General features: G+C 40.8%; 4 protein-coding genes across 5 annotated transcripts; 1 reads left to right on the top strand and 3 right to left on the bottom strand.

Moving 5' to 3' along the window:
* Positions 1 to 168: 168 nt before the first annotated feature.
* On the bottom strand, positions 169 to 8727 carry LOC105837335. The gene is made up of 2 exons (XM_012682018.3): positions 8268 to 8727; positions 169 to 3467 (listed from the first exon to the last, which is right to left on the bottom strand). Exon 2 carries the CDS (start codon positions 3464 to 3466, stop codon positions 2576 to 2578), a length of 891 nt encoding a protein of 296 aa, XP_012537472.1. The 5' UTR covers position 3467; positions 8268 to 8727; the 3' UTR covers positions 169 to 2575.
* A 404-nt stretch (positions 8728 to 9131) lies between these two features.
* Positions 9132 to 13211, bottom strand: LOC105837339 (putative mediator of RNA polymerase II transcription subunit 24). Its single transcript, XM_012682022.3, has 6 exons — positions 12322 to 13211; positions 10448 to 12244; positions 10174 to 10359; positions 9884 to 10068; positions 9664 to 9773; positions 9132 to 9577 (listed from the first exon to the last, which is right to left on the bottom strand). Exons 1-6 carry the CDS (start codon positions 12382 to 12384, stop codon positions 9522 to 9524), a joined length of 2397 nt encoding a protein of 798 aa, XP_012537476.2. The 5' UTR covers positions 12385 to 13211; the 3' UTR covers positions 9132 to 9521.
* A 307-nt stretch (positions 13212 to 13518) lies between these two features.
* Positions 13519 to 17524, top strand: LOC105837337 (hepatocyte growth factor-regulated tyrosine kinase substrate). The gene is made up of 11 exons (XM_012682021.3): positions 13519 to 13728; positions 13793 to 13877; positions 14028 to 14103; positions 14183 to 14371; positions 14454 to 14728; positions 14806 to 14881; positions 15084 to 15260; positions 15431 to 15789; positions 15861 to 16174; positions 16280 to 16578; positions 16671 to 17524. The coding sequence occupies exons 1-11, from the start codon at positions 13692 to 13694 to the stop codon at positions 17283 to 17285; spliced, it is 2502 nt and encodes an 833-aa protein (XP_012537475.1). The 5' UTR covers positions 13519 to 13691; the 3' UTR covers positions 17286 to 17524.
* Positions 17525 to 17687: 163 nt separating this feature from the next.
* Positions 17688 to 22699, bottom strand: LOC105837336 (protein CLEC16A homolog). Of its 2 annotated transcripts, none has more exons than XM_012682019.3 (14): positions 22626 to 22699; positions 22414 to 22542; positions 22149 to 22282; positions 21908 to 22065; positions 21533 to 21762; positions 21276 to 21468; positions 20474 to 21115; positions 20266 to 20392; positions 20021 to 20175; positions 19758 to 19919; positions 19508 to 19646; positions 19038 to 19341; positions 18839 to 18969; positions 17688 to 18777 (listed from the first exon to the last, which is right to left on the bottom strand). In XM_012682019.3, exons 1-14 carry the CDS (start codon positions 22697 to 22699, stop codon positions 18332 to 18334), a joined length of 3024 nt encoding a protein of 1007 aa, XP_012537473.2. In that variant the 3' UTR covers positions 17688 to 18331. The 2 variants fall into 2 exon arrangements, with proteins under 2 accessions (XP_012537473.2, XP_012537474.2); XM_012682020.3 differs by having other exon boundaries at positions 18332 to 18777; positions 21917 to 22065.
* Between the last annotated feature and the right edge of the window lie 36 nt (positions 22700 to 22735).

Below are 22735 nucleotides of genomic sequence, written 5' to 3'. Positions count from 1 at the left end.
GTACTCGGCGAGATTATTACCAAAGAAATACCGGAATGTTCACATTACCAAAGGCACTTTTGCACGACGTTTAATTCGGAGTCGATTTAAGGGTAAATCCTGAACGTCCTGGGAACTTGTTCGCGGTTATTTGATCTTCCAACAAGATCTTGCGCAGGTTTCTTTTCCTTTTTCTTTTAAGGACGGCCCCAATATGTCTCCAATTTACACGCGACAACCGGTTCCGATTTAATCGTAATGAATTCGCCCTTTTTATTCGCATCTGTACTCTCATGGGGTCTCTCTCTCTCTCTCTCTCTCTCTCTCTCTCTCTCTCTCTCTCTCTCTCTCGCGTACACACACACACACACACACACATTCTCTCACACATTTGCAAAAGGTAAAAAATTGTAATTACGCACAATTAAATATACAGTAAGAATGTTCCATTAAGGAATAGTTGGAGTGCCCCACGATGGCGATAAAAAGAGCACGTAATTACGCGGCATGCGTGTGTGAGTATACAGTTATAATGCGTATCAGAGAATGCACACGCGCGCGCGCGCGCGCCCACAATCCCGCTCGAAAGAACATTTTCAATAAAATCATCCAACGTGTAAAATGTGCATGTATGTATGTGTGTGTATGTATGTGTATGTGTATAAGACGATTATAACTTGTCTTTTCTTAGGATCACAGAATAGTAGCGCCCGAGCATAGCGATATTTCATTTTGAAGAGAGATATCCGAGAACGAACGAACGAATCATTGATTCAAGTGAAATAACGTACACACGTATACACACAGTTATATATCTATAAGAGAATTGCGTGCAACGTCATTCGTCCCCGGGATCTCACCGATTAAAGCTAGTACGTGTGTATTCACGCGTAAATAAACGCTTAATATATTATAAAAAGGAATATAGCCTATTATACAAATTATCAACTAGCTTAACAATACTGCTGCGCCAACAGTCGCTGGACGAATAGTTGCACATATCAATCATATTTTCAAAGTTAAAGATAGATATTAGCGCTATAGAATATATCAAAATCAAATTTCGGAATGTCGTCGTAAATGCCATCGAACCATCCTTTCGGAGATTACGTCTTCGGTTCGCATCGTATGTACGTTAGTGTATATAAATAACTCTTTCATTTCTGACGCTGTACGCGCGATAATATTAAATGTAACGATAGTTGAGAAATTATGATTTTCGTGATCTTTTAATAATCAAGATCAATCGCTTCGAACGGTACAAGGGTACTCAATTAATGATTAAAGAGAATAAATAACGATCGCATTTTTATAGAATATTTAGATATCAATGTGTACATCCGTTTCTTTAAGCGTTTCGATGTTTGGAACAGCGGATTGGATTCGGATTGCGAATTGCAAATTGTTAAGGATGTCCTGCCTCTACAATATCAACTAAAAATTGTCGAAATTTCGAAACAGGCTTTTTAGATTCTTTTTTTATTCAATGATAAAAAAATTTAATCAAAAATTAATTGTAAATAAGAAGACAATAAAATATTTGACTTACGAAGAATCGAGTGTATGTAAGAATGCCGTTTGCTTCTAATTATGGCTTTATCTACACCTAAGCGAAAAATATTGATTCACAAATATCAGATAGTCACAATAAACAATCATATTTCAATGTTTATGAATTAGGTACCACGAATCGCAAAAATAGAGGCTCGCCTGTTCTACGATTCATAATCCAGAACTTTGGCTACTTCTATCTGATTAGCAAATTAACAGTTTGCAGTTTCAGAATCCAAATTCAATAGGCGTCCGCAATATGTAGCCACGGACTTGATCGAGAGAATCGAACTTATGCAAGATAAATAAAAAGTGTATAGAAGGTAATAAATGCTACCGTAATATGCGCCGTCGCTTATACGCCTAATAGATTGTTTCAAGTAGAAACGATTATTTCCAACGATTATTTATCGAATATACTTCCCAGTATATATTATATATATGCATTTTAACAGCAAAATTGTTTCGCAAAGTTGTGCCTCTTTCTACAATATAATCTTCACGGGTAGTGTTCTTGGTCCTTGAAAATTCGATTCTTCAACTTTCTACTTCGTCCGTCGAGCGTGTCGTACGTGTATACGTTTGTGTTTACGATTACGATTACGATTATGATTATGTACGTATGATTATCGAAACGATTTCGCGCTTTTCAAGCCGCCTTCGAAAAAAAAAAAAAACGATATAACGCACGACGCGCGTCTTGGCTCGTAAATACGAGGACCGTCGGCGCCGCGCAAAAGTCGCCGCTTAATCCACGTGAGGATTCCCAATACAAGTCTTCCCAAGTCTGCCGTTGGTATCGAATAGTATTCGTATTTTACAGCGTCGCGTTCTCTCGCAATTTCATTGTAACCATTGAAGTCGCGACGCGGGAATATGTATGTACGGAAATTCAGTCCGAGAAGAATACTGCCGGTGTCGGAAGACGCCTGGATACGAATCCCAGATAAAAAGAGCGGACTGTTTCGCGCGTAATCCGGTTGTCCGCTTTGCTCCTCTTTCTCTCTCTCTCCCTCCCTCTCTCTATCTTTTACGATCCTACCGTTTAGATTTTCGAGACGTAAAGTGGCCGATGAACCTGCTGGGGGTTTCCATTCTGCTTCGAGTATCGGGCGTTCTGCAGCAGCTCCCGGGTCTCGCTGGGAGAGCCTGGACTGAGGCTAGTGGTGGTCGAGGTCTCGACGCGATCGCTGATAATCTCCTCCTCGGTGATCTGCTCGAGATAGAGCGCCGATTGGACAACCGGCGTCTGATTGTCATCGTTGACGGAGATCTGCGGCGTGTACGCGGGCGGCGGGCTTCGTGGCGGCGAACCACCGTTACCGTCGAGCTTGCCATTGCCCTTACTGTCAAGGGAGACGTCTGACGAGACCTGTCGCATCTGCTTGGCTCGTCTGGCGTGGCGAGTAGTCAGCCCGCCGGTCTCGACGTCCCGCTCCAATCGATGGCCGGATCGGGACCTGGTGAGCTGCCGTTGAACGTACTCCTCGAGATCGTCCTCCTCCTTCTTGGCGATCACGCGATTCAGGACGATGAGGAAGACGCCGACGAGGATCGCGAAGAGGCCGACAGCGACGAGCTCGTTCCACCAGCCGCCGGACGCCTTGGTGCCCCAGTGAGCGAGGTCACCCGGTAGCAGGCCGCTCATCAGCAGGAAGGCGCCCAGCACCAGAAAGACCACGCCGATGTGCAGCATCCCGATTGAGGTGACCACCTTGGTGTCCAGCATGCCCTGGCCGGCTGTGCGCGCCCCGCCATGCGTGCCCTTGTGATGCCTGCCGTGGTGGTTGAGCGATCCGGTCGAGGCCCTAGGCGACGTCAGGCCGCTTTCGCCCGATTGTGCGCTATAACGACGCTCGCGCGCGCGACGTTGCTCGTCCCGGCGCATTCGCTGACGCTTGATGGCCAGCGCCGAGTGCAATCCAACCGCGTGCATCCTGCAACACCGGAAAGACAAAACCCTTTGGCTCAGTCAATCCCTTTGGCTAGTCGGCGGACTATTTTTTTACCCCTTCTCTTTCTCTCTCTCTCTCTCTCTCCCCCCCCCTCTCTCTCCTTTTTCTACGACGAGAAACGCACGCCATCCCGGTCGGTGGCGATCGTCGCGATCGATCGAAAAGCCAGAAGGAAACAAAATGCCAGATCAGTTTCATTCGTGAATTACATTATTGTTCGTGAAGCATGGCAAGTGTCGATAAAGTCCTACATCTACACGTGCCTGCTCGCTCGCTCGCAATGTGGCCGAGCGATTGAATACGCGGCGCATACTATCGCGTACATATTATTGCAATTAATCAATCGAACAATCGACACCCCACTACTACTGGCGGCACTACGCGCGGCGGAAGAAAATTCATGCCGAGGGTTTCAACGAGTGCGTCTCTCTAATTGTCTCTAATTGCATTCTCATTTAGCTCTCTCGATCATCATCAGTCCCCTTTAGTTTCTGCTCTGGCGAACTCGCGCGTCTCAGCACTGACTAATTGGCTCTATTTCTAAATTCATCTAAAGGCCTACGGGATCTATTTACAGGGTTTTACAGGATGCACTGCGATGGAATCGCGCGCGTCAAAGCGATCGACGACCGACGGACGTGCGCATTTCTCTCGGTCCTCTCGGTCCTCCTCCGAGGACACACGCGTATTACGTGTCTCCTCCCTCTTAAGGACCTTTGTCGACCGGCTGCTCTCTCTCATTTGGCGCGTATCGAAGGAAAGCGCACAGCCATTTCTACGTATATCGCAAGCTATCGTCAACGTACATACCATATATCCAATGATACACAGCTTGCAAGTGATACGGACGGATAGCTCGTTATAGCTTCTTGCACTATTTCATAATCGCATCTACTGCTCTTTCCGCCCCCCCTCTTTCCTATCCTCTCGTTTCCCAGAAGGTAGTCGAGAGTCTTAAAGCTCTCCTATTTTAATGAGCTATTTTAAAAAAATAATAGTTTCGTCATCAAAGACGTAGATGCATACATAATTCATATGCGAAACGAACCATTCAGCGGAGAAAAAGCAATTTGCAGTAATTTCTATTTTAAGAACGAAACGTACGATAACATTATAGTCTGATCGCCATCAGATGTTCGCGTAATCGCATAAAATGAGGCACTCCGTTTAACGAGATGATTAACGGAGACAACTTTGCAAAATTATGTCCCTTCTTAAAAAAATAAAACCTGCGAAAGAGCATATCCCGATACCACGTAGTTACTCATCGTTCCCTTCGAGGTCTCATCGATCACAGATGTACGAAAGTACATAACAGCGGAAAGTCGAGCGTTTTCTCGCGGGACATCGAGAAGGAAGCGGCGGCGCGCGGCGGAGAAGAGCGAGCAAGTCGACGAAAGATGGTACGTGATCGGCATCAAGACGATGGAGAAAACTTTTATGTCACGCGAGACGACAAAACTTGGCGTCGTACCGTCGAAGAAGATACTCGCGGAAATCGATTCCAGTGTAGTGCTCAAAGTCCAATACTCGAGGCTCTACGTACTTCTCTCTCTCTCTCTCTCTCTCTCTCTCTCTCTCTCTCTCTCTCTCTCTCTCTTTTTCTTTCCCTCGCGCGAAATGAATGCCCACGTCTGTATCATATGCGTGCTTTATTTATACGCGTAATGGGACACGTTCTTCACGTAAAAGGGCATGTCGCGCGAGCGATGTAGCGAATACTCAGGACACTCTTTGTAGAGCATGCCCTTTGACAGGATATCCGGCTCGTAAGACCGCGGTGAGTTACGCGAAGAAGCGGGCAAGGAAATCGTTAGGACGAAACCCTGTTATTTCATATCGCCGCTTTTTACGGAACGAATCTCTCTGCGTCTTCCGCGAGAAGAAATGAGGCGGTCGGCAGCGTGTGGAAGTCGACAATTTAGCAGATGCGGGGAGTTAGCCCGCGTTGTTATTGAAATGCCATCGCGGGATCGATATCGATGACCCGAAGAGCGAGGATCGATCCACGACGCATCCCCCGTATATTTCGGGGAAAGATTTCAAGGGTGACTCCGCGGATGCTCCTTCGTTTTACGATCACAATGCGCCGCGCCGCGAAAGCGTTTCCTGCCCCACGATCAATAATACCATCCCCCATACCCCTTGCAGAACGCAAACGCGAAGTACACACGAGGACACGAGATAGCGGCGGCGGCGGCGGCGGCGGCGGCGGCGGCGGCGGTGGCGGCGGTGGCGGCGGTGTGTGCACTATGTACATACATCGTGTGAGCCACGCATGTGTGCTGCGAGAAAGCCCACGCCACGAGGAACACGCCTCGCACCCCGCCGTCGTCGCCGCTACCATCGCCACTACCATCACCCTCCGGGGGAAAAAAAAGGGTGAAAATTAAGGCGAGGCGTGTTAATTTCCCGTGACCTCTCCTCTCGTCCCTCCGTTCGTCCCTTACGACGAATCGACCGGTTTCTTCTTCTTCTTCCTTTTTTTTTTCTTTTGCGACACGCAAAGGAAAGGAAAGAACACGGACACTCGCGATGCAGAAGGAAAGGGGAGCAAAGAGAACGGAGGACGAAGAGGAAACGCAAAAAGGAAGGGGAGGGAAGGAAATGTATATTTGTCATTGTCCACAAGGGAGGCAGGCTCCGTAATAACAGAATAAGGATGAGAGTCGCGCAAAGTGTTAGGCAAACAGATATATCGACGCAAAGTGGAGAGAAAAGTAAACGGTGGGGTGGGGGGTGGATTAGTCGACGCGCGGTGGTTAAGCCGTAGAATTAAGCGACTTGCTCCGCAAATCGCGGAAAGTTTCACGAAGTGATATACTCTCGGCGTATCTGATTCACGCGGATGAAGCCGGAATATTACGTTAATTAGAAGGTGACACTCTTCCGCGCGCACCCTCCGATCCCCGGAGACCCTCGTCCCCAAGGGCTCTTCCGTCCGTAGGACGGAACACTCCCCAGCGTTCTAATTACGCACTTTTGCATCGCGTTTAACATCCATTAACACCCTCTTCGCCTCGCCCAACGTGATTCGCAATTCCTTGAGAGAGAAAGAGAGAGAGGAAAAATTGCCCGCGACTCAAATTCGCTTGCCGAAGCGGACTTGCCATTTCGCGATATTATCGCGTTCTGTTTATTGTTGTCGCGTCTGGCGCGATGCCAAATGCGGGGCTTTCGGCTCCGATTGCCAGACGCGGCGAAACTCGTCTCTCGACGTCGGATTTGTAATGAAAACATACGCGCGGCAGTGACAGCGACTGACACACGTATATACACGCCGAGCGATATTCTCCCGTTTAAATCCGCAAGATCGTGATTCACGGTCTTGCCAAAACGGACTCGGTTTTCCGCAAATATACAGGATACATGACAGGCGACGTGACCTCAAACGTGGTGAGTGACGCGAATAATTCGCGGAATCTGCGCTGGCGAGAATTCCGAGTGTATCCCCGTACGATCGCGAATCACGATACATTTGTCGTCTTTGCTGCTGCAAAGAATCAGTCGGTCCTTACGACGCGATGGACAGCCTATTCCCCGCAGTCATCGACCGATCCGTGTTTACGTTTGCACAAAGAAGGCGTTGGAGCGTCGCGCGTCGCGTACGTCGCGTCGCGTGCTCATTGGAAAAGCCGAGCTTCTCCATCCGGAGTCAGCCTTTTCTTAGCCATTAAAAAAAAAAAAAAAAAAAAACAGGCTATCTGTCAATAGAAGACTGACCTCTTCCTGCTCTAATGTGAGAGGGGGAAAAAAAATAAAACGGGGGTCGCGCGTCTCCCCAACGATAACGATACGAAAATAAACGCGGCCGAGATTCGCAGCGTGGAACGTGGAATCCGGTCCAAAACCAATTACGTATCGTCGACAATCAATTATTATCCGACGACGACCGCCGCATCTCGCATTTTCCTGCAAACGATCTCCCGCCCCGTCGCGCGCGTAATGTCTGTCATTACGGCGATCGCGTTTTCGTTCCGTCAGGTAACCTGTTGCCAGACCACGAACACATCTACACGCGTGTAATAACGCCGGGCGAAACGGTGTGCGCGATCGATGATAAACCGTGTTGCGAGCCGCCGCTGCTCTCCTCGCTGGAAAGCGGAGCGGAGACGACGACGGAGGATTTAGGGGATTGTCAAGAGCGAGGAACCGCGGATAATCCTTCCGCCTCTTCGCCGTCGAGCCTCCGCGACGTATCTCTTCTATAAATATCGCGTAACGCGGGGGAAGAAAAAAAGGGGGAGAAGGTCGACGCGGGAGCGGCAGTGGTGTGGAGAAACGCGAAAGGAAATTGCGTACGGGCGCTGCGGTGGCGGCCGCCGCCGCCGCGCTACGCACGCCATACGGAGACTAAAATATCGTGGCTGCCTGCGGCTGTACCGCGTGCTGCGAGCTGTCCGCGATCCATCTCTCGGAATAGAATTATCGCGGATGAAAACGCGATGTAAAACTAGACGCGCGCGCGCGCGCGCGCGCTCGCGGTTCTCCTCCGTGTTTTGGAACGAGGAACTTTGCACTGTGCAACCCCCGACGACGCGAGGAGGTACACGACGAGTATCGGGATGCGCGCCCCCGTTTCAATCTCCATCTCGTCCATCGAGAAGAAAGGACGTGCCTCTTCTCCCTGCGTGTCTCGAGCAAAACTAACTGACTAACGGAAAGAAATAAAATAAGTAAATAAACAAATAGATAAAGAAAAAAAAATTGGTGTCGCAGGTGACGATAGCAGTCTCCTCTTAAGCCGATCGAAAGCGCCGAGCTGCGAAAAGCTGCAATTACCTGGCTGTCGGTGAGCCTCGGCTCTCTCTCTCTTTCTCTCCTCCGTGAAGAAAACGGGCGAGTCCGCGTCCGCGCGCCGATGACGCCTCACGCCATCAACTTCCCTCTCGATGGCGAAGCGTCCCTCCCTTTCAAATAAGAAAATCGCTGGCGATCGCTGCTAGCGGGCTCCTCGCCTCTTCTATCCCGTCGGCGCGCCGTTTTCTCCTCCCTTCCTCGCGAGAGAAAAATCCCGTGGAAATCGTTACATCTTCCACGAAGAAGACCGCGCGCTCTTCTTCCCTCAATGTCGCCCGATCGGCGGCGGGTCCGCCGCGCAGGAGCTACCCTCGTTCTCGCCTCTTCCTTTCCTTTTCGCTCTTTCTCGAGGTGTGAATTTTCGCGCGCGCACTCGCCGTTCCACCGCGAAAGACCGTGGACGAGTAAAGGCTGCTAGCTGCTACTGTACGTTGTACCGAGTGTAATACGAACGTGCAAGTTGGAGGACACGCCTCTGCGCGGTATAGCGCAGACTCGGATTCCGCTTTCTGCTGCGGAACGGCGAACGGAAGCCCGCAGGGGCCTAACTCCGGCGAGAATAATACTCGGTACGCGCAAGTCCGGCCGCCACCCGCCTGTTCGACGTCGAGTAATCCTCAAACTGTCTCATCGCGAGAACAGAGATACTCCGCGGATAACGAGGAAGAATGGCCGGGACGAACGCGAGATTTTTCTTCCTTTAAAAATCGCGACACGGTCCAATGAGAATTGACGATATGACACTCTATATAGCCAAGAGCGCGAGATACATTCGAACGAGTCGCAGCGCGTAGGGGATGACGCGTAAAAAGAAAACAGCTTTCTAATATTTATTACAGCACACGATTCAATATTTAAAAAAGCAGCATTCTTTATTATGGAGAGGGCAGTCCCCTTATAATTAATCTCCTATGACAATAAAATCAATTTATTGCCTGTATATTTCTTATGTGGTAAATCTTTATGTAAATAATCTCCGCTTTAATTTCAATCATTCGAAAATAGGAAGGATATATGTTGGATATACATGTATCACAGACAAGTATCGTGTCTCAGTCAAGAAATGCGATAGTAATACAAAATAAATTTATCAGAAAAGCCCAGACACGAGTGCGTTTTCTTGAAGGCAGGAATAGCTAACGTGAGACGTTCCAAAATAATATAACTTTCGGACTCTGCTTTTCAACAGGAAAATTGACGTGTCGCTCAATCAACGTCGTAAGGCACTTTATCTCGTCATCGCCACGGCTTTCGTACAGCTCCCGTGCTCGTACTTCGCCTGATACCTTGATCTGCAATTTGAAAATATATTTCTCTCTCGAGTGCGTCCATTTACGGAAAATTAAGTACGTGACGAAAGCAAGTGTAAAGAGCTTACGCATTGCATTCGGTGACATAAGTCTGTCTCTCATATCCGAAGTCCACGATTGGCATCTGGATCTAATTAAATTTCTTTTAACGACCAACGGTCGCTGATACTTGGCCATTCTAAACAATAACAAAGGTATATCTTAATGATTGTACAATACGAAGCAGACGAAACTCGATGCAACTATTATTATATTAAATTCGTATTAAAAAATTATAAAAGCTATTACGTGGATTCGAATTCCTTGAAGTTCTTTCTGGCTAGAGTCTTCTGAGTAGCGAATGAGTACGATCGAGCCGAGGTAGGCCGTTCTGTTCGAGATTCCTTAATTTCGCGATCCTGCGCGATTACTTTCATTCTCTTCGCCGGGGACTGGGCGAATAATTCTACTATATTCATGGAAGCTGCGTCGCACTGGAAAACATTAAATCTTTAAATTATTACGTTTTTACAAATGCCAAACATTTCCAACTATAAAAGTAACAAAATAATTTTATTACAAGGGAAACGAGTAATTACCTGCAACTGGAGACGATGAAGGAAGTCCACTTCCGCCAAGTTTAAGGGCGCATCAACGTGTAACTTAAGCATACACTGCAACGCCTCCTTGTACGTCCTCTTTAGCGTGATAACGCGTTCGGTATGCATTAATCTGCGCACTAAGTAGCCACGTGCGTAAGCGTTGATAATATTCACCGCCTGTACCTACGTGGCAACGTTATTTTAATATCATTCGCAACAACAGCAATATGTTATAGGTGATTGTAATGTAAAAATTGCATTTTGTACTCACGTGTTTCTCGAGGTATGCCGTGTTGTCTAGAACCGGTACGTGGGTAGTATTACTGTCTAAAGGAAATAACTGCCGACTCACATTGGAATTCTTACATGCGATAAGATCGCGCGACTCGCAACTGCTGTTATCGTCATTATTACCGTTATTACTGTCATTATTGTTATTATAGTAATTATTATTATTGTTATTGTTATATGTGTTTTCGGATAAACTCACTTTTTTCGTAAAATCGTAATCGAGAGTCGCCGGGGAATTGTCCGCGGTAAGGGGATGTTTAAGTAGATATAAATTTCTCGAGGGAAGATAATCCAGCGGACATACGATCACTCGGTTCGACAACGGCGATAATTTAATATTGCGATGCGTTTCCGCGTATATATTACCGGGAGAGTTTACGTTTGATTCGCGACTCGCCGATCCCGTTTCGTTATTCGACAACGACCGATTTAATGCGACATTCGACGAGTTCGCCTGACGTGGTGTTCCGGAAGCGCACTTTCGTATCTCGGCTAACAGGAGCATCTGCTGCTTTTGGAATTCCGCCTGTAGCAGCGACTGTTCCTTTCGCTGACGGTATATCAGCTCCGTCATTTGCTTCTTGTGCATCTCCTCGATCTCTTTGTAAATCATCAAGAGCTTGTCAGGGGTGGAAGACTTCGTTTTACCATTTGATTTGCGAGATTCTGTTCTCCTCGCTGGATCCTCCTCTTTACCGTGATGTTTCTCGTTTATGCGAGACAACTGACTTTTAGGACTATTCGCGTCTTCAGTGTACTCTCTATTCAATAAATTTAATACACCGGTATCTTTCTCTAACTTCTCTATGGGATTGTGCTTCTTAAAATCTGTACTAGGTCTACGATTATGTTTAGTTGGCGTGGCATCTAATCTATATCCAGCTTCTTCGACTATCGTGTTAGTGCCACTAATAGGTTTATTTTCTTGATATGGCTCTGTCGAAACCTCAGGTTCTCCATCCTCGAAAGTTGACCTTTTCTCTGTGCTTCTCAATTTACTTAGAGCTTCAGTGTCTTCCGCGATAAATCGTTTATTTTCCCACTCTACTTTAGACTGCGCAATGCTCCATTGTTTTCGTTGCGATTTGTAATCAGTGGTAGGCGTGGGAGTATAATTTTCGTCAGTCAATTCTGCATGCATATGAGCGAGCAGCACAGGACTCGGCGTTTCCAGCACGTAAGAACCTTGACGCGACAGCTTTGGTGGATTTTTGGTTTCTTTGGAAATGCCTATAGAAGAAGAGATATCCTCCTCGTCGTTACTTAATGATATTGGAACTATATCCAGTGTTTTGGGTATCTCGGGCTTCCAATTCTCCGGCAATGTTACATTTTCGTTTGGCGTCGATACAGCCTCTATCGCATCGATATATTTATCCTGATCAGTTGCAGCAGCTATAGGTTTTGAATCGTTAACAGTAAATTCGTTTGTTACACAAACTTCGAGTTGTGAATCTGTTGTGTGTACATCTGATATGAAGGACTGAATGTCGTGGTTGTCCATGGGTTCTCCAGCAACTCGTGACGTCGGTTCGACCATAGTCATTCTGGAATATGAGTCACTGTTGTTGGTATCACTCGCAACGTCACGGCTGGACACATCGCTGTCCGAACTGTATCTAATACTCCTTAATTTATCTACTGGTCCTGTTACATCAGCCTGCACGCATTTATTCCAAATAATGTGTCTCAAGAGCCGTCTGTCTCTCAAGTTCTCCTCCACTTTGATTGCCAGAGATCTGTAATGTCTCATTTCTTCTTTGATTGTGTTGGTCATCTGAAAAGTGTGATGTTGATATAAAGCTATTCTCTACAACAGAGGTAACAAAGCAGCATTGGTTAAGAAATATTTACCAGTGGCGGAAGAAGAGGTATCCCATTTATTTTGATACAAGAAGTATAAAATTCCTGCTGCATGTTTTACGTGCAATTTCAAGAATACACTTTGTAACAATCTTTTTTTCCCCCCCTCTCTCTCTCTCTCTCTCTTTCTCTCTTCACTAAAATTCTTACAAGAAAATGATATAATTGTCGCTATTTTTCACTTCACTTTTTTACGGCTCTTCACTTTTCAAATTTTCACGCGAAGCTTTCTTATCATTTAAATAACCAAAATGCGATTACCAAAGAGATAAGATACATGGAATTGTGTACGTGCTGAGACTTGACATCGAGGACGCTATTTCATAATTGAAAATGGCTGCTTTCGGTTAGAAAGAAATGTGTCACGTCTATACATTTTGTATTCCTTGACCATTGCAAGTTTCAAATGAAACTAGAATATCGACAGCACTTTATTAAAGATATAATATTATTTTTGTTTAAAAGTTTTTCTGTTTATTAAATTTTTCAAGTGGCATATTTTAATAGAGTATAAAAAATTTAATCATAAAGAATTCATGATATTATTGGTGTTTTCGACCGGAGCTGGCCGGGTTAACCTGTCTCAGGTTCTTTTCCTTTAGCGCAGACCAATCACAATTATTCCATTCTTTCGAAGAATGGCTGTGATTGGCCTTGTGACGTTATTAATCGCTCCCGGAGAGATTGACCCAGGCCGGTCGAAAATGCTATATTACTTGGTCTTTTTAATGCATTATTTTTTCATAAGTCTTTGCTAATTTGAGTTTGAAGCTTTGCTAGGTAAGATATGAGTCCCCGCTAACTGTGTAGTTTGAGTCTCTGCTAAATGGGGTTTGAATTTCTGTTAATAAAATTCGAGTTGTGAGATCTTCACGTGTAGGGGAAAGATATAAAAACATATTTACTACATTATTCAGAGACTTAAGCTCTTGATTAATAAAAATGTAAGGCCGGAATTCATAGTCGAATCTTATTCAAGTTCCAGCTTAAGCACGATCTTGAGACGTCAATGCTGTTATTTCATTGGTTAAGTAAGTCTCAAGTCGGCTCGAAGCTAGACTTAAGACATGAATCCCGTCCTAAGATTTCAAAAATTACATGGTAACAATCGATAAGTTTTGACAGTCGATTAGTCATGTCGATAATAGTAATCGACTTTTCATGACTCATATCTCGTAAACACGATCGGAGAGAAACGAGGCTAGAGTGGCTAAACGTGAGTGAGCGAGCGAAAGAAGTAGGATTGTCAAAGTTGTACTGCAGCACCGCAGTTATCGCAAAACCAGTTGCCGAGTAGGAATTATTCTATGTGTATACGTGGTTGAACACTCCAGGAAGGCAAATTTTGTCAAAGTTACAAGATGTTTCGCAGTTCAACAAATTTTGATAAATTATTAGGTAAGCTTCTTCGAAATTCGTTCAAAATGTCGGAGCTTTATAAGCCATTATTAATCTCTCGTAGATAAGGCGACGAGTCATCTGCAGTTAGAGCCAGACTGGCCTACAATTTTGCAGATTTGTGATCTTATACGCCAGAGCGACGTTCAGTAAGCATAATCTTTATATAAAGTGTACTTTCGCGCTTTAAATAATTATGCTACAACCATACATTGTCGATTATATCCTACATTAATTTAGAAAACTCATATCGTATATATTATTATCGCTATGTATTTCTAAACATTTTATACATTTAGACCAAAAGCTGCACTCGCTGCTATAAGAAAGAAGATGATAAACAGTAATCCGCATGTAGCACTGTATGCCTTATTGGTAAGAAATAATATATTGTAATTTTTTTTTAAGATTTTACTATACTTGTTATTTTTATATTTATTAATTGTTTGCTCAGCTACTAGAGTCTTGTGTGAAAAATTGTGGAACATTGATTCATGATGAGATAGCTACCAAACAATATATGGAACAACTGAAAGAATTGGTTAAAACCTCTCCACATGAAAACGTCAGACTAAAAACTTTAGAGCTAATACAAGCTTGGGCTCACGCATTTCGTCATAGTCCCAAATATAGGACAGTTCAAGTAAGATGAGCTATTGCCACAATTTAATTGTCAGTGTTTATACATTGTTTATTTTATTATTTTAATATTTATTTTTTTTTAGGATACATTAAATATAATGAAAGCTGAGGGTTATCAATTTCCTGCTTTGAAAGAAAGCGATGCTATGTTCAGAGCTGATACAGCACCTGCATGGGCAGATGGTGAAGTATGCCATCGGTGTCGTGTAACTTTTGGCATGGTTCAACGGAAACATCACTGCAGAGCGTGCGGTCAAGTCTTTTGTGCTCAATGTTCGAGTAAGGTCTCTACTTTGCCAAAATTTGGAATTGAGAAAGAAGTACGAGTTTGTGAAGCATGTTACGAACAAGTTAACAAGTTGGTGAAATTTTTTTATTTTATTTATTGTAAATTATATTATTTTTCGATAGTTTTTAAACATTATAATTTTTTAGACCTTCCTCAACACAAACCAAAGATACTGACCTTCCAGTGGAATATCTCAAAAGCCCTTTAGCTCAGCAACAACAAGTAAATGCTTTTATATTTTATTGTATAATAAATATATTGCGATAATGATAACATTAATGTTATATAAAACATCAATTATTTTTTTTAAGTAACTTGTTATCAAATTGTTTATTAACTTTCTAAGATTAAATTATCTAAAGATTATAACGTTATTAGTAATTTATTTTTTCTACATACAATCTTTATGCTTATATTTTTATAGGTTCCAAATCGAAAAACAGAAGAAGAATTGCGAGAAGAGGAAGAATTAAATCTAGCAATAGCCTTAAGTCAAAGTGAAGCTGAACAAAAAGAAAAAGAAAAGAAACGTGCTTCAAGTGTTATAAAATCCAATCCAACTCCCATATCTAGAACAACATATTCTCCACCACCATCTCCTGTAAGTTTGTACTTTTTATACCTTTTATTGCACCTATTACATAAAATTGTTTATAAATTATTTATCAACAATCTATAAATAATAAATTATTAAATTATTATTTATGTTTACTATAAAGTGTTCCAGTTTTATCCTAGTTATAAAATCTTAGACTAATATTTTTTCGTTAGGGTCCAAGCCCTTCACAGATACAAGATGACGATGAGATTGAACCTGAACTTGCTAAATATCTAAATCGCAAGTACTGGGAACAAAGACAAAATGTAAACGAAGAGCATGGATCAAGAGTGGATGTGACTAGTCCATCTGCACCTAATATAATAAGCAGTCCAATGCCCCAAAAACTTATATTAGTAAAACAGGAAAATGGTGAAATTGATACTCAAATGGAAGAATTTGTAAGCGGTTTAAGATCTCAGGTCGAAATTTTCGTAAACAGAATGAAAAGTAATTCCTCCAGAGGTAGATCGATTGCTAACGATAGTTCGGTTCAAACTTTATTTATGAATATAACAGCTATGCATTCCAGGTATGTTCAAACCGTTAATATGTTGCATTTTTTTCATCACAAAAAATTGAAATGTTTATTTTTTTAAATAGATTATTGAGATATATCCAAGAACAAGATGATAGCAGAGTGTATTATGAAGGCTTACAAGATAAATTAACTCAGATGAAAGATGCTAGAGCTGCTTTGGACGCACTTCGTGAAGAACACAAGGAAAAATTACGCAGAAGAGCAGAAGAAGCTGAGAGACAGCGGCAGTTGCTAATGGCACAAAAATTGGCGATCATGCGAAAGAAGAAGCAAGAATATTTGCAATATCAACGCCAATTAGCTTTACGAAAAATTCAAGAACAAGAAAGAGAAATGCAAATGCGTCAAGAGCAACAGAAACAACAATATATAATGGGTAATTTTTCACTTTGCTATTTATAGCTATATTATGGAGTTTTATTTGTTTCATTTTTATTAAAGTCATATTTATTTTGTGTTTATCTCTATTCTGTCTTTGTAGGAAACTATCAAGCAGTTTCCGATTTTATGGGACCTTCTCAAGGATCACCCGTTCGTCATGTCCACTATCCGACTCCTGGAGCTAATTATAATCCTATGTCACCTACAAATCAAGGAGTTTATATGTATGGACAACCAGCCATGAGTCAATATCCTATGCAGGGCTACAACATGCCATCGATGAATACTCTTCCGGTGCACATGATGCCATCACTTCCTAATCCGGAACAACAATCAACAGATCCATCCATTCAAGCACAAGAGAATATAAGTCGCGTGTCTATATCAGGCCCAGGAATGGTGAATCTGCGAATTTTTAATGCTCTTATTCAATCTTTTTTTTTTTTATCGATAAGAATATAAATAAAACTTTCTCTAAATTATTTTCTCAGATGCCGCCCCAAATGACACCACCTATTCAGCAGCTTCAGCCACCGAGTAATCATCAGATAGGATCTCAACAAGGTCCTGCGATACATGTGCCACCAGGACAAGTATCAGCAGGTAGACATATATCGCCTCAACAAGGCGCCTCATCCCAATTGTCGCAACAGACTCCCCCTCTAACTCAAATCGGATTGCCTCCGATGCCTCAAGGGCATATGGGCCCTTCATCAGGTCCCGTAGCTGTGGGTGGTCACGTACCGACCGGTGCCGTAGTCAATCTGCCGCCGCAAATAGGATCACAACAACCATCTACATTGCCACCTGGCACTCAAGGACCTCCAGGATTATCGGCGCACGTTTCCAATACTGCTATTTCGTCCCAACCTTCAGGTGTTATTCAAGTGCCTGCCGGAGCTAGCAGTGGACCTGTTCCTACAAGTCAAACTTTACCCGGCTCCCAAACGTCTGGTGTACCAGTAATGCAAGGAATGACTCAAATTCCTGCTGCGCAGGCAATACCATTTCAACCCGCTCCTCCAGTCTCAACTACAACCAACGCAACTCCGCAAGATACAGAAGATAAAAAACCTAGAACAGCAGAGCTAATTTCTTTTGATTGAATAAAATATAAATATTATATACAGTACATTTATGAAGTAACAAAACATGTTTTACTCTTCTTCATCTTTCTAAATCGGAATATTATAAAGTCAAAATAGCAGTTGCTTATTTTATCGAATTAAATTTTGTTTTTGGCAATAAGCCACGATTTTACATTTGTTGATTATTGATATAATACTAAAATATATGTTCTTAAGAAATGTATGGACAAAATAAAATACGAATATGTATTTAAAGATATATTAGCAAGAAAGAAAAGATACGAATCCCCCGTTACAAATTAATCTTATATATACACGTTGTGTAATATATGATTCCAAAACAAAACTTTTTTATAATTCTTTAAAAATAAATATTGATTATGATATGTCTAAACGGGATATATTCTAATGAAATAAAGATTTCTGATATAACAGTTTATTTAGGGTATATTTTATATTCAATTCTTAAATCTTACGCTTTACAATCATTCACAAAAGATCAATTTTTCAAAAATTTATTTTAGATGTAAATATAAATGATTAATGTTATTTAAAGAATGTAATTTTCTTTATTTTTAAATTACAGGAAAATTATATCTTCGCAAAACAAATATATACATACAAAATAATTACGAGACGTGTCATTTTTTTCCGTTAAAGATGTTAATATCAAGAGAGTAGTGCGAATAGACATAAAATGAAGTATCTATATATAAAAACGACCTTAATGATTCCTAACAAAAAAATTATAACAACGATGGATTTAAAAAGATTATTTAATAACTTCCATTTCATTTCTTTCTACGTTAGTCATAAGAGCTTTCATTGAAAAAATTGATTACCCACATATTTGACAAAAATATATAAAAATTATAGTTTTACTAGTTATAAAATAAAATGATTACACTAAAAATTTTTTTATTAAATTAGTTAAGCAAGCTCTTTTTGTTAACTCAAAAGTATGATGTATATACATTTTAATTCGTTCTTTTTTAATTCTCTGAAGTTTTTAAAAGATACGTTTAGTTTGAAATTACTAGTTTGAGTTAACTGTACTGTTTTAATCATACGGTTTCCACTTGACCCTTTCTACGTGGCTTTGGTTCTTGCCCTTGTGGAGATGTGAAAGATGTTTCTTCAGAGTGTTTTCTAATCACAGACGAAGATTCGCTGTTATTTGAACAAGCACCTTGGCTGTCCCTTCTCTCTGTGCATACATGCGTTGTATTCAACCCATTGGACGTAAGAGAAGCTTTCCGAATACACATGTCCTCTAGAGGAATTTCCTCGCTTCGCGGTCTTGGCATTTTTGGCGAACCGTCTCTAGATCGCAAACCATTTTCATGGATTCTCTCGTTCGAACTGGCATCATCGCGTTTGGAACTTGACGATGCTATCGGCCTAACATTTTCCCTACGCATTTGAGCTGCGAATCCAGGAACTTTGTTCACCGTAAACATCGGCCTCGCTTGTTGATCTCTTTGCAATCTTTGACCACGTCCGACTATACCTGAAAGAATTTAATCGACTGTTTATAAAGACCCTCCGTTGATTAATTCTAGCTTACTTACGTTCATGTCGTAAACCACGCAAGGCATAATTGGGTGGTGTCGAACAATGAGGCATACTTGTTGGAATATCCAGCAATCTTGCGATTTGATTCATCTTCTTTTGTCTTGCTTTTATTCGTCCCTTTGTCAATCTAAATTAGTATTTCATCGATTTAATTAATTGAAATAATAATATAATCTTGAAGTTTACGAAATCTACCGTTGTTTAGCTGCCATGCAACGAATATGATCATCAAAAATAAATTTAGCCGATAGCAATGGTATACGATTGCCTGTGCTGCTGCTTAATGGTTTGTAAATCGTCAAATATAAGCATCTTGAATCATCCTTGTCACCGGCCACATCAATGTCTTGTAAAAAACCAACTAACTTTGCAACACCCCATCCAAGTTTACTAATATCAGGCTCCACAAGTATCAACTGCACAACGTCAATGACTAAAAAACGGCGAATTTTCTGGCCGTCTTTCCATTGAACAGTACATGCAATCAAATCACTGTTATCTATAAACAAAATTATAAATAACAAATCTTGTGTCGTTTATGTAATTTTACATATAATTACAATTAAATAAATAAAAAAAATATTGAATGTTAAACATCGTAATATTTTGTTAATTTTGTTATATTATGAGCAGTTAACTATGTGTATAAAATAAATAGTTTTTACTTAGATCAAGAACGTTGTTAACTTGTACGCAATTAGCCGGATTAGTCAATGGTAATTGAGTCTCCACTTCCATGTTGAGGGTCAAAGAGAGTTCTCGAATCAAAAAGAAAACTCTTATTGCACGACGTGCCCTTTCCACCTACATAATTATTCATGATTTTATTCCATTATCATAAATTACAATAAGGTAAAATTACTTTTTCAGCTTTATATGCTTATCTAAATATAGTTTCCTACAGTTTCTACCTACCTCGCCACATGGAAGCCTTTTGCTAAATTCAATTCCAGTCATAGGTGTGCCCGTAGGAGGCAATAAAATATTGCTATCCATCATTAACCACTCGACATTTAACGGTCGTTTTTGTATTTCGCTATATTCATCCTCAAACATGTCCAAAAAAATATCTTCGCTCTAAATAAAATGAATATATTTTTAACAAAATACATTTAAGTAAGATAAAAGCAGAGAGATTTACGCAAGTGTATCTTAGCCTAATTCAATAATTCATGTACCTTATAAAAGTTTTTCAGCAGAGATGTGCTTTGTTCTTTTGCTGCTTCAATGATTGCTAGATGTGATTCTTGTAACATGCATTGTCCTTCAGATACCGTCAGTTGTGTTAATAATTTGATAGTTAGCTCCAATGTAATGAGTCTCACTTTGGAATCTAAGAATCGATATTTTTATAAAACTTGAAACTTTGTATGTAAAAAAATGTTAAATTCGCATTATAGTGGAAAATATTAACATAACTCACTTGTTTGACAACTCAAAGTTATAATATGAATCAATCTATCCATGAGTAATTCATTATAGGAATTCTTCGTCGACGTATTATTATGGAATGGAGCCAAGATTATGTCTAGAATTTTACGACTTATACCCTGATAAATAATAAAAGGGAATTATTATATATAAAATATTTGGGAGTAAGACAAATCTCTGTAAGAATTTCTAATGGTTACCTGATTATTAGCTAAGGCATATAATAGGCAAAGCGCGAATAATGCAGCATAATCATTTTCCGTGCATAATAAGGAATTGGTTATTGTTTCTAAAAATGGTTTCTTTGCTAAGGAATCGATTATATCATTTTGACTTTGATGAGACATCAAAGGGCTTTCCAATGCCAAGCGTTGCTCTTTCTCCTCGTCCGTCACATTCAATTGTTTAATTTCTTCTAAATCCTCTTCACTTGCTATACTTGTACTTACTGGTGTAAGAACAGGAGTATTTACAGAGGTTGAAGCATCGTCAAAAGATGTGCTTGGGTGATTAAATTTTTGCACTTCATCAATTGCACTTCTAACTTCTTCTCTTATACTGTTTTCTTGATTGTAAGAGTCGTCAGATGTTGAGCACGTTTTGTTTAAAGTTTTCGAAGATTTTTCCAACGTTTCTTTCGGCGATGAAAGAGTAACAGATTTATTTGATATTATATCTTCGAATTTTTCCAGAACTTCATTTGTTCCAATTTGAATCGTCTCCAAATCGGACATGAGCATTACAGTTGCTAATGTATGTACAAGAGGTTCGTGCGATACTATCAAAAAGACTTGAGAAAGTAGAAAAAGTGCTACCACAACGCTGACATGTTTTCTCTCATCCTAAAAACGTATTACCATAAAAAAGTCTATTAGCATTTAACAATATTTTAAACGTAAGTAAAATGTAAAACGTTAAACAAGACAAATTAAACTCATGTAAAAAAAATTGGCTCATATATTAATTATTCATTAATGGAAGAGATAAAAATTTAATCCCTACCTGAGTTTGGCACAAAGCATTTTTGTATTTTATCAAAGAATAAACGTACAATGGGATTAATAATTTATGTAACAAGTGTTCCGATAGAACTTTATTCAAGTCCGGTATATTCAAACATAAGATATCATTTAAATAATGTAAATGATCTAAATGTTCCGCAACTAAATCTGACAGCCTATTTTGACTTTGATGACTAGAAAAAAAGAACATTTTATTAATAACGAAAGATAAAGACATTTTAATATATCAATACTCACTCGGCATCATTCCGAACACAAGTGTCTAATTCTATAATGTGGTCACCGATAAACCACACGAGATTACTGAAATATGGCGCAGCTGTACGATCCCTTATAAAAGCTAGCATTGATGCATCCTCTACGCGATATACATTTAATGTCAGAGTTCTTACGGCTATACGCACCATACCTTCCGAATGATTGAAAAATTTGATCGCTTCTGTGTATAGTGGAAAATCATTGGTATGCTAGTAATAAAAAAGAATTTATTGTAATTTTGTCAATGACAGGATTATTAGTGAGTAGATGCATTTTACATTTTCTTAGCAATTATTACTCAACAAACACAAGTTATAATTAAAAGACAAACACAAAATATCGTTAACCGTGTACCTCGTTTACCTCATTATAGAAGAAATGGATAGTATGTGCGTTTAATTTCAAACTCAATGTTTTCAGAAAACTGATATAATATGCCATCACTTCTTCATCGCTGAAGTCAAATTTGTGCACTATTATACTATTTACATGATTGTTACTTAACAGATAATCTAAAAACAAAAACATTTTATAATTTTAACAAATTAATCATTTGAAATTTGCTTAATAAAAAAAATAATTCAACAAAACTCACATAAAGATGTCTCATTACGTATGTTTTCAAACAAAATGTTTAATGTTTGAAGCAATTGGACACATACATAGCTTCCACATTTCTGCTTCATAATACGTAGGAAAAATGAAAGCATGTTCTTTTCCAGAAAAAAACTGTAAATATATAATATATTCTATTGGTTACATTTCCTTATTCATATGACAAGGTATTAGTTTTGGCTCCAGAATAACATCATTTATTGATATAGAAAAAAAAAGAAAGTATTGTTATTGTCTCTACTTACTCAAATACACTACTATCATTTTGATCACCCCATATGAGAATCTCTGCTATCGAACGCAGTGTTTCGACCAGCAAACCTCTGTTGTTCTCTGACACAGTCTGATTCTTCGACAAGACATTGTATAGGTATCTGATTATAACATAAACAAACATACACTTGTAAATGTATTCTCTCAGTGATTTGACAGTGGCACGCTGGTCGTCTATACGTACTTTAGGTGCTCTGGAGAATGTGGGTTCTTGGGCTTCCAAAGTCCACCACCGAACCAGCTCCGACTGCGAAACATCTTCAACTATCTCAAACGGACGTGCCTGCATTCGCG

Source organism: Monomorium pharaonis, chromosome 9 (assembly GCF_013373865.1).
Source record: "Monomorium pharaonis isolate MP-MQ-018 chromosome 9, ASM1337386v2, whole genome shotgun sequence".
In the NCBI taxonomy this organism is placed as follows: Eukaryota; Metazoa; Arthropoda; class Insecta; order Hymenoptera; family Formicidae; genus Monomorium; species Monomorium pharaonis.
This window is presented reverse-complemented; position numbering and strand designations above follow the sequence as displayed.

Coding starts and splice junctions, on each gene's coding strand:
- LOC105837336 (XM_012682019.3), bottom strand. CDS start 22,699: ATGTTTCGCAGTCGGAGCTGGTTCGGTGGTGGACTTTGGAAGCCCAAG. Junction 22,066..22,148: donor ACGTAATGAGACATCTTTAT/GTGAGTTTTGTT, acceptor TTTTGTTTTTAG/ATTATCTGTTAAGTAACAAT. Junction 21,763..21,907: donor TCTATAATGAGGTAAACGAG/GTACACGGTTAA, acceptor TTTTATTACTAG/CATACCAATGATTTTCCACT.
- LOC105837337 (XM_012682021.3), top strand. CDS start 13,692: ATGTTTCGCAGTTCAACAAATTTTGATAAATTATTAG. Junction 15,790..15,860: donor ATAACAGCTATGCATTCCAG/GTATGTTCAAAC, acceptor TTTTTTAAATAG/ATTATTGAGATATATCCAAG. Junction 16,579..16,670: donor CTATATCAGGCCCAGGAATG/GTGAATCTGCGA, acceptor TTATTTTCTCAG/ATGCCGCCCCAAATGACACC.
- LOC105837339 (XM_012682022.3), bottom strand. CDS start 12,384: ATGCAGCAGGAATTTTATACTTCTTGTATCAAAATAAATGGGATACCT. Junction 9,774..9,883: donor TTCAAGGAATTCGAATCCAC/GTAATAGCTTTT, acceptor GTTATTGTTTAG/AATGGCCAAGTATCAGCGAC. Junction 9,578..9,663: donor TATGTCACCGAATGCAATGC/GTAAGCTCTTTA, acceptor TTCAAATTGCAG/ATCAAGGTATCAGGCGAAGT.
- LOC105837335 (XM_012682018.3), bottom strand. CDS start 3,466: ATGCACGCGGTTGGATTGCACTCGGCGCTGGCCATCAAGCGTCAGCGA.